Raw genomic sequence first — 10,091 nt, 5'->3', positions numbered from 1 at the left:
GATGTGGAAGGGGCTCCCTTTATAGTGTGTCTTGCACACAGGTGTGGAAAGTTATTTTGGGAAAGGACTCTGGGATATCAGGCCAGGGGTTTCTACAGGGCATGGATAGAAGGGCCGGGTCTAGGGTACGGGAGGCTGGGAAGCCTCTGGACTCAGAATCCCAGCCCCATCACGTAACCCTACCTGCAAGAATTTTCCACGGAAACTGGTCTCCTCATCTGAAACTGCCCTGTGCGCAAATACAGGATGAGCTAGCCACACCCACCATTTATTTTGGCCGTGCCGCCCCGCCTCCTAGCCGTCCCGTTAGGTGCCCTGCTTGCGCAGACCCTTGATCAGTTCATGCGCTGTCTTATTGAGGATGCCCCCATGCACGCCGCGCCGGCCCATAAGCACGAGGAGCACGCGCGGGGTGTGGCCGACGCAGACCGCGCGCCCATCCAGCCCCTTGGTGCGCGCGTCCAGAACTCCATCGCCCTCAGACAGCAAGTGGTCGCGGATGACGCAGCAGCGACGGCCCGCCACGCTGAGGCCCGACTGCAGGAAGGTGCGCCGGTCATGCCCCGTGAGCACACCCACCTCCTGCGGCGATATGGCAGCCAGAAGTCCTCCGGGGCGCGATGCCCACACGCAGCGATTGTCTGAGTGACCCACGATGGCCACGTCGTCAATGCGCTGGTCACGCAACACCGCACTGATATAGCCCTTCCAGTCTCCCATTCCGGCTCAGAGTGCGCCCCTCGCCTCTGGCCGCACTTTCCCGGGCTATCCGGCTGTTCCCTGTGCCTGGAACCCCAGGCACTGTGACGCACATCGGTGCGGGTTGGGATACTGAGGCATGGCGATGTCACAAAGAGGCTACGTGCACTGGAGAATGTATACGTGGAGCGAGGGGAAGGCGTGGTGAAGTTGTAAAGTTAGCCTAAAAGAGGAAATCGCGTCCCTCTATATAACCCTTGAAAAACTAACTTAATTGGCTCACCACGCACAGCGTACACATGGGTTTAAGAACAAAAAGAGGGGTGCCTGGGTGGCTCAGTGGGTTAAAGCCTCTGCCTTCAGCTCAGGTCACGATTCCAGGGTCCTGGGATCGGCCCGCATCGGGCTCTCTGCTCAGCAGGGAGCCTGCTTCCTCCTCTCTCTCTGCCTGCCTCTCTGCCTACTTGTGATCTGTCTGTCAAATAAATAAATAAAATCTTAAAAAAAAAAAAAAAGAACAAAAAAAGCAAGTCTGGACAGCTAAACCTCGCAGCCTGGTAACCATTCAAACCCCAGAATCCCCAGTTTGGTTCAATGTTAGGAACATCAGACTCTCCTGGAAATCTGTTAAACAGACCGCTGGGTCCCAACTCAAGAGTTTCTGATTCAGTAGTATGGGAGGCAGCCAGAGACAAATGCGTTTCTAACAAGTTTCCCATTGATGCTGCGACTGGTGGTCCAGGCACACTTTGAGCCCCACTGCCCTAGTGCAAGTTGGTGCCAGCTCTGAGTCCACACCCGCGTTTTAATGTTAAGCCTTTCTGGCCCTGGTTCTCAGCTTCCACTGCATATGGAATCACCCAGAGAGATATAAAAACATACCACTACCCACACCTCAACCCTAGAGATACTGATTTATTTGATCTGAGGTAGATCTCAGGCATAGGTTCAAAAAGCTCCCCAGATGATTCTGGTGTGCAGTAGAAGTTGAGAACCTCTGTTCTAGAAAATTCCAATGTTAATATTAGTTTCAAACAAAGAGTAAATAATATGGAGTCATCTTGCCCAGGGCTTGGTACACAGTACCGCTTAGTAAAAATCCACTGGACATGAATCTCTAATATCTTGCTTAAGATCTCAATAGATCCTGTGCCCTAAGGGGTGTGGAGAACTGCACGGGTTTACTGTGTTGGCGTCTCCCATTAGGGCCCCTGCAGAGCTGTGCCTCTCAAGCATTTTCAAAAGCACTTTATTGAGTGCCTACTCCAGGCCTGGGGCTAAGAGGAATGGAACACAATCCCTGCCATCCATAATCATGGGCCAGCCACCCTTCCATTCCAGAATTGCTCAGGAGGGAACGACGAATCCCTGGACGAGTCTCAGGAGTTGGTGTGCTCCTGGATCCAGATCAGGTAGCTGGCCACGTCGGTGTACACACCTGGCTTGTAGCGGTCGCCACAACCCGAACCCCAGCTGATGATACCTCGCAGGATGAGCTGGCTCTCTGCGGCATCGTCCTCACACACTAGCGGGCCCCCGGAATCACCCTGGGTGGGGGACACGTGCCTCAGCACCCTTGGTCTGGGGTCTGCACTTGACCGAGTGGAGGAGGGCGCCAAGCCCAAGCCGGCGCATGGACTCACCTGGCAGGCGTCGGTGCCGCCCTCGAGGAAGCCAGCGCAGAGCATGCCGGGGGTAAAAGAGGTTCCGTGCACTTCAGGGGCGGAGCAGCGCTCAGAAGGGATGAGCGGCACCTGCGCTTCCTGCAGGAAGCTGGAATATTCCCCCGCCCCTGCGAACCAAGAGCGCATTCCTCACACCCAGTGCGACTCTGCTTGCCGCCCACTAATTGGCCTCTATAGCAGCAAGCTCGTGAAAAAGAGAGTTGCTCTTAACACCATTTTATAGACAAGAAAACTGAGACCAGAGAGGACCCGGGATTTGAATGGGCGGGGCGGAGCAGGACTGCTTTGGAACACCACCCCCACGTCCCACCCAATGTCTCAGAACAATGCTCCCCAACTAGCGAACCGACTGCCCCAGCCAGGCGGGCATTCTTGGTAGGTCTTGCATCGCAGTGCCCAGAAAGAACCAAGAGAAAGAGTGGTTCTCTCTGTACCCCTTAGGAGACTTGCCCCCCCCCCCCCCCACCAAACAGTGAAGCCCAGGCCCTGGCAGGAGGGGAATGACTGCAGAGATAAAGGCCTTGCAAGTCCTCCCAACCCACCAGGTCAGCGCGACCTGTCCCCAGTGGTACCCAAACTGCGGGTTTCTCTCGCCTACCCCAGTGGCCAGAGGTGTCCCTACCAACCCCAGCCGTTCTGCCTACCCTCGAACTGGTGGCCCCAGCCGGCCACCTCGCAGAGCGCGGCCTTGGGCTGGGCTGGGCTGGCAGCGCCGCTCGGCAGGCACACTGGCTGAACGAAAGGCGACGGGAGCGCGCAGTGGCCATCCGCTGTCTCCTGCAGGCGCAGCAGCGCTAACCCAAGCGGGGAGGAGGGTGAGACCCGGACGCCGGGACTCAGAGCCCTCCCCCACCCTTTTCCCCTGGTCGCCGCGGGGGCGCCCCCACGCACCCAGGTCGTGCTGGTAGGTGATGGGCGAGAAGGCCTCGTGCAGGCTGTACGCGCGCACGGCCAGCGTCTGGCACTGCTCACAGCTCTGGTTATGGCGGTCCTGGCCGAGCACCACCGTCAGCTCCTCCGGCGCCGGCCTGCAGGCGGAGGGGGTGCGGGGGGTGGAGAGCGCTCTCAGGGCCGGCCACTGGCCTTCTGCTCCTGAGCCCTTTGCTGGGTTTCAGCTTCCTCCTGGGGGGCTGGGGAAGGGTGCGGGGAGGTAGGGCAAGGGTTGGGGTGGGGGGCGCGCGGAAGCCCGGCACGTAGGAGCCAGGAGCTGAGGGTCCGGGCGGGGACTCGCCGGTTCTGCAGGCAGTGAGCTGCCGTCAGCACCCAGCAGGAGGCGATGAGGCTGCCCGCGCAGAAATTGTGGCGCCAGTACAGCGCGGCGATGTAGGGGTGCGCCCCGGGCAGGGCCACTAGGCCCCCGACGACGCGGCTCAGGGAGGACAGTCGTTTCCGGAGCCGCTGTCCGCAGCCCAAACTGGGCACAGGAGTGGGCTGCTCCGGCGTGGCCCCCGAGGCTGTGGGAGCAGCCCAGGCTGAGTGCTGGGAGACCCACCAAGGGCTGGAAGGTAGCTCGCCGTGCGCCCTCCGATTTCCCGCCCCTTCCCAACTACCTGGGGTCGGGGGCTGAGGCTTCTGCAGTGCCGAAAGCGAGGGCAAGGGAAGGTCCGGGTGCCCAGAGGGGACCCGGGTTGGAGACAAGTTCTGAGGAGCCGCCAGGCTTGGGGCCCGGCACCGTGCCAGGCGGCAATATTCCCAGCTCAGCCGGTCGCCACTCCACACGAAGCACCACGGGCGGGTGTCATTGTCCGGGTTCCTACAACCGCGGGAGGGGGCGCTGTTAAAGCGCGAGGAGCCGCAGAGGGCCCTGGGGCAGAGGGGGACGCCCTACCCGCCCCATCCAGAGCACCGGCAGAAGGCATGGTTGCCCAATCCCCAGTTAAGCGCTTGCTCTGCAGTCACTTTCTGATAGGTGGCCTCGGAGGCCCACGGTCGACACCGGGCACCCGAGAGCGCAGTCGCGGCTCTACCGCGGTAGTCCTGCCCGCGGCCATCGTAGCAGTGCGCCTCAGTGTCTGGGGAGAGAGGAGGCTCCTTGCAGTCGGGAGGCGGTATGGTTTCCCATCACCCTCTCAACCCCTTTCCCCACTCACCCGACTCCCGCTCCCGGAGCCATTCCTCCCTGGGGGCTGAGCTTCTGCGTCCCCCAAGATCCCGACTCACCCACGACTCACCCACGTCGCACATGCGTCCAGCGTAGCCAGCGGGGCAACGGCACAGGAGGTGGCCCTCCGCCTCTAAGCAGCTGCCCCCGTTGAGGCATGGGTTGGTGCGGCAGACTGGCAGATGGAGGGCACTGAGCCACCTCTGGGCCCAAAGACCCCACAGAGAATTCCCCTTTCCTTGGACACGCTGCCCCATTTCCTAACAGCTTCTCTTCCCAACCTTCAGCTTTCCTCCCAGGCCAGTTCTCAACCTATCCACTCACCCTGGGTGGCCAGTAGCTTGCAGTGGGCCTCAGGACCCTTGCACTGGCACTTGGCCACACCGGCCGGCTCGAGCCTATGCCATATTTCTTTCTCGTGGAAGAACTGGAGAAGCTGAGGCTCAAAACACTTCTCTGGGGACAGAGGAGCAGGAGCAGTGGTCTCAGGAGAGGCTGGGATCTTGCCAAGTCCCTGGGGATCCAGAGACCAGTAGGCCCAGGACTGCCCTATTTCCCCAGCATCCTCTCCCCTGGCTTCACCATCTCCTTACCTCTCTGGCAGTGCTTCCCAGTGAAGTGTTCTGGACAGATGCAGTGTGGGCCATGTGGCATGTTCACACAGGTCCCTCCCTTCTGGCAGGGGCTGTGTTTGCTGCAGTGGTCTGAGAGATGGACATAGTAAAAGGAAGAGTGGGGAGCCTGAGTCAGACAGCCGGGGTCTGGGGGGCCAAGTCCCTACCCAAACCTGCTTGTCTTGTGACCTTGGCACTCCCAACTTTCCATGCTTTAGTTTATCTACCTGCAAAATGGGGCTACCTTCTCCTAGAACCTTTCCCTCCAGAGGGAGGGACGGGTCTGGATGGGCTCAGAATACCAGGTGTATAGGTGCTGATGATACCCAGGAGAGTAACTAGTGGGGAGGAGAGGGCCCTGGGCCACCCCAAAGGCTGTGTGTAGCACCTTGCACTTTCTTGGGCTCCAGGCAGTATCCCCATTGCTGGTCCTGCTCGAAGTTGGGGGTGGTAGCACACCTGTAGAAAGAGATGAAGCTTCCCTCCTCTGCCCTCCCCTGTCAGAGCCCCTCTCTCCAAGCAGGCTTCCGGGGGCAGAAGGATGGGCAGGCTCCATCTTCCTCAGGCCCTGGCTCCCACCCCTTCTGGGTAGTCTTACCAGGGCCGGGGGCCAGGCCGGCCCCTGTGGATACATTTATGGTACAGCTGCCGGTTGTACTGGAAGGGGAAATAGCAGGGCTCCCCAGTGACCGTGAGAACTGCAGAGATAACACAAGCCCTGATGATGTTCCCCCTGCCCCCACCCCCTGCCCAGGTGCCACCCCTCAGGGTCTGGTTGGAAAACAGGACCCTTGAGAAGATCACTGTGCCTTCAAGACTGCATCCTGCCTAAGAGCTTCAGCTCTGCAGTCAGACAGCTGAAGTGGACTCCGATTTCACCACCTACTTGCTGTGTAACCTTGGGCAAGTCTGCAGCCCCAGGTCTAGAAGAGTGCTTGCCAGAGAGTAGGCACTTAATAAATACTAGTCGACTGCAGAAGCCGCTTGACTGCTCTGAGCCTTAGTTTCCTCCTGTGTAAAGTGGCAACAATAATAATATAGTTGGCCCTTGAAAAGCCCAAGTTTGAACCACACAGGTCTGCTTATAAGTGGATTTTTTGCAATAAATTCAGTACTACAGATGTGTTTTCCTTATGATTTTCTTAATAACATTTTCTTTTCACTAGCTTACTTTATTGCAAGAATACACTTTATAATACATTTAATATACAAAATATGTGTTAATTGACTGTTTACATTATCAGTAAGGCTTTTGGTCGGTAGGCTACAGTAGGCTATAAGTAGTTAAGAAAATCTACCTGGATTTTCTACTGCACAGGAGGGAGGGCATCAGCTCTGCTAACCTTGTGGTTCAAGGGTCAATCATACAGTTGAAGAGTTTCAGTTTTGTAAGATGAAAAAAATTTCTGGAAATGGAGGGTGGTGATGTTTGCAGGCCAATAGAATGTGCTTAATACCACTGAACTGTATACTTAAAAACGATTGTGATGGTAAATTTTATGTAATGCATATTTTATAAAAAAAAACTTTTAATGATGCAGATATCCTAGTACAGAAAACATAATTTTAAATGAAGATCAAGTTAAAAACAGCATGTCAAATGTGGACCTATTTTTGTACAAATATATTTTACATATGCATTAAAAAGAAATCTAGAAGGACATGCTCCAAAGTTTGTAGGAGCATTTTTTAAGAAGATAGTGGATTATAGAGGAATTTTTTCTTCTTTTGCATTTCTGTAATTTCTAAAGTTTTTACAATGAAAATATTGCTATTATTATTTTCTAAAACTGTACCCTCAAACCTCTCTATTTGCCACATTTGCAAACCTGCCTTCTTGCACAAATTTATATGTATTCCCAAAATCAATTCTCAAGATGCTTTTCTGGTCATTCATGGACATGCACAGAACAGTGAAAGATGTGAGGTGGCTGAAACACGTTCCTAGCTGAGGGGAAACAAGGTAACGCTCTGCCTCCTGTTTCAGCTCTTCTCCTGTAAAGAAGTGTCCTTTAGGGGTGCCTGGGTGGCTCAGTGGGTTAAAGCCTCTGCCTTTGGCTCAGGTCATGATCCCAGAGTCCCGGGATTGAGCCCCACATGGGGCTCTCTGCTCAGCAGAGAGCCTGCTTCCTCCTCTCTCTCTCTGCCTGCTTCCCTGCCTACTTGTGATTTCTGCCTGTCAAGTAAATAAATAAAATCTTAAAAAAAAAGAAGAAGAAGAAGAAGAAGAAGAAGAAGAAGAAGAAGAAGAAGAAGTAGTAGTAGTAGTAGTAGTGTCCTTCGGGGCTCCTGGGTGGCTCAGTCATTAAGCATCTGCCTTCAGCTCAAGTCATGATCCCAGGGTCCTGGGATTGAACCCTGCTTCGCTTTGGGCTCCCTGCTCAGTGGGGAGCCTGCTTCTCCCTCTCCCACTCTGCCTGCTTGTGTTCCCTCTCTCGCTCTGTCTTTCTCTCTCTGTGTCAAATAAATGAATAAAATCTTAAAAACAAACAAACAAAAAACAAAGAAGTGTCCTTTTACGGCCTACTTAGAGCCACATTTCTGAAATCTTGTACTTCTGGTAGATGCTTTTACTGTTGAAAATGGCCCCCAAATATAGTGTTGACTTTCCTAAGTGCAGGCAGGCCATGATAGGTACTACGGAGAGTGTTTCTGAGTGAGATAAGCTTTGTCCAGGCATAAGTTACAGTGCTGCTGGCCACGGCTTCTGTATCAATGAAGTAACAATAGATTAAGAAAAGCATCTTGAAAGAGAAGCACACATAAAATGAAATTTTCTATCGACGATTGATGAAAATGCTGGAGCTCACAGGAACCTCATCTTATGTTTCCTTTAGGAACAGCCAATCAGTATTTGCTAATTCAGTGGTCTTGGTGACTTTACAGAACATGACAACCAGGAATGACAGGACTTGAAGATCTACTTCAGAGAAGGGTTGGGAAGCTTACATGAGATAATATCTATCGAGCACTTAGCACAGGGTCTGGCCCATAGTATGTGTTGAATAAGCATTAGCTGGTATTTTGTTGCTAAAGGCACAGTGGTACCTGCTGAGGGCCAAACCAGGAACAGGAGTAAAGGAGGAGAGAGGAGTTTTAGATGGACCTTTAAGATGCCAATGGGATGGACAGAGAGGAGGAGGACCTCAGGTAGGTGGTTAGGCAAGGGCAGGGCACCTAGGTTGGCTCAGGAAAGAGAAAAGAAAGCAGTTCGGCGGGCTGCAAAAGGATAAGGAAAGGAGGCAGAGGCAGGCAGGGTTGGGTATGGGGGGCCCTAGTGCCACACTGAGGAGCTGGGCCTGGCCTCACTACACAAGGCTTACCAGGGCACGGTCCACAGGATTTCACAATTCTAGGCAAATATTGAGAGCCAGGAAGAATGAAGGCAATGGAGAGTTGTGGCCTGGCTTGAGGAGGGGGGAGATGCAGACATCGCCCTTTAAAAGGGAGCTTGAGAAGTAAAAGCTAATAGAGTTTAATCATTTACTAGGCCGCAATCTGTGGGCTGAGTGCTTCACATGGATTAACGGCTCATTTCTCATCCACAACCCTAAGAGGTTTTACTATTACCAGCCTTTATGGTTGGGGAAACTGAAGCTTGGAGAGGTCAAGTCACTTGCCCAGAGTCACCCAGCACATAAGGGATGAAGCCAGGATTCAGAGGCATTTAGGCTCCAGAGCGCTGCTCTGATCCTTCCTTGTTCATCAAGGCCCCCAGCCTCTGTGCGGCACGACTGATGCCCGTGAGATGTATAGAGGGAAGGGGAGGAAGAGGAGAGGCTAGGGAAGTGAAAGACGATGGGAAGGCACTGGACTGGGCACTCAGACACAGCTCAAGGCCTGCCCTCAAGGAGTGCACAGTTCACTGTCACTGGGGGTCCCCAGTGCCCATGGGCACGAGCCCTGGTGCACAGTAGACACACTGGTTTTAATGCCAGCCAAAGTGGAGACAAAGTGAAGAGTACTGGGATCCCTCCTCTTGCTCCAAGGACCCAAAACTGCCATCTGCACGTTCCCCAACATGCTCATTCCCACCCAAGAGTTTCTTAGGAAGTGCAGCCGGGGTACTTACCCACTGTGTGTTCATCCTTTCTGTGCTTATGCTCCTTGGGGGCTTTCCAAGGTGGAATCTATAAGGGAGAGAAGAGGGCAGGGAATTTTCCCAGAAAGTCGTAGCCTGCCTCTGATCCCATGCCAGTTCTCAGCTTCCTCTCACATCTCAGAAATGCAGAAATTTCCTCAAAAGACCTGGAACCTTCCTCTTCCCCTTGTCTCCTCAAGGTCCCTTCCCCCAGAAATGAAGTCCATGTCCTATATCCACCAGCTCTGGCTGTCTCTCTCTCTTTCTTCCATCCGGGCCTTATGGGTAATTCTCACCTTTCCAAACAGTTCTGCCAGTCACCTGGACCAAAAGGACATGAGCAGAGGCCAAGGCTGTGATAGGGACCCCCAGGGCCATCCCAGCACAATCCTCCTGGTTCCCAAAGCCCTCACCAAAAGCGCTGACTCCAGGCTTCCCAGCAGGGACCCCAGGAACAGCAGAGCCCTCATGGTGTCTGTCTGTTAGTCCAGCTGCTTGCTCAGGAGTCCAGGTCAATAGAATTGGTCAAAGGTTCCTGAGTCCTGGGAAGTGGAGATTGGCCAAGCTGCCCTCCTGGGCCTCGCAGGGCACAGGCTGTTTGTGGAAAGCCAAGCAGAGCAGCTTCCTCACTAGGCTCCCAAGAGCAGAAGAGTTGGGATTTGCAGTGTGTGGATAGAATGATGAGGAGCTGGTCTCCCCATCTATTTCACAGATAGTGGGACTGGAAGCAGGAAGAGGGACTTTGTGTTTCAGGTCCTCCTGAGGGGAAGTTTAAGAGATCCAAGAGAGGTTTCCATTTCAGCGATCTTAGAGTCCATGGCAAGTAAATTCATATTCTATTGCTGCCAAAAATTAACCACAAACTTTGCAGCTTAAAACAATACCCATTTAGGGCACCTGAGTTGCTCAGT

General features: G+C 54.1%; 2 protein-coding genes across 5 annotated transcripts; both read right to left on the bottom strand.

Moving 5' to 3' along the window:
* Positions 1–306: 306 nt before the first annotated feature.
* Positions 307–720, bottom strand: PFN3 (profilin 3; the record flags this gene model as incomplete). The annotated part of the gene is made up of 1 exon (XM_080804828.1): positions 307–720. One exon carries the CDS (start codon positions 718–720, stop codon positions 307–309), a length of 414 nt encoding a protein of 137 aa, XP_080660954.1.
* A 1,210-nt stretch (positions 721–1,930) lies between these two features.
* F12 (coagulation factor XII) lies at positions 1,931–9,696 on the bottom strand. 4 transcript variants are annotated; one of them, XM_080804539.1, is made up of 14 exons: positions 9,594–9,696; positions 9,172–9,229; positions 5,698–5,797; positions 5,488–5,558; positions 5,079–5,189; positions 4,810–4,941; positions 4,556–4,660; positions 4,231–4,396; positions 3,935–4,137; positions 3,616–3,838; positions 3,276–3,412; positions 3,029–3,178; positions 2,343–2,491; positions 1,931–2,246 (listed from the first exon to the last, which is right to left on the bottom strand). In XM_080804539.1, the coding sequence occupies exons 1-14, from the start codon at positions 9,648–9,650 to the stop codon at positions 2,079–2,081; spliced, it is 1,830 nt and encodes a 609-aa protein (XP_080660665.1). In that variant the 5' UTR covers positions 9,651–9,696; the 3' UTR covers positions 1,931–2,078. The 4 variants fall into 4 exon arrangements, with proteins under 4 accessions (XP_080660665.1, XP_080660666.1, XP_080660667.1 ...); XM_080804540.1 differs by having other exon boundaries at positions 4,810–4,999; positions 9,594–9,689; XM_080804541.1 differs by having other exon boundaries at positions 4,810–4,999; positions 9,477–9,657.
* Between the last annotated feature and the right edge of the window lie 395 nt (positions 9,697–10,091).

Source organism: Martes martes (genome assembly GCF_963455335.1).
Source record: "Martes martes genome assembly, chromosome: 5".
In the NCBI taxonomy this organism is placed as follows: Eukaryota; Metazoa; Chordata; class Mammalia; order Carnivora; family Mustelidae; genus Martes; species Martes martes.
Note: the sequence above shows the minus strand (reverse complement) of the source record. Positions and strands in the feature narration are given on the sequence as shown.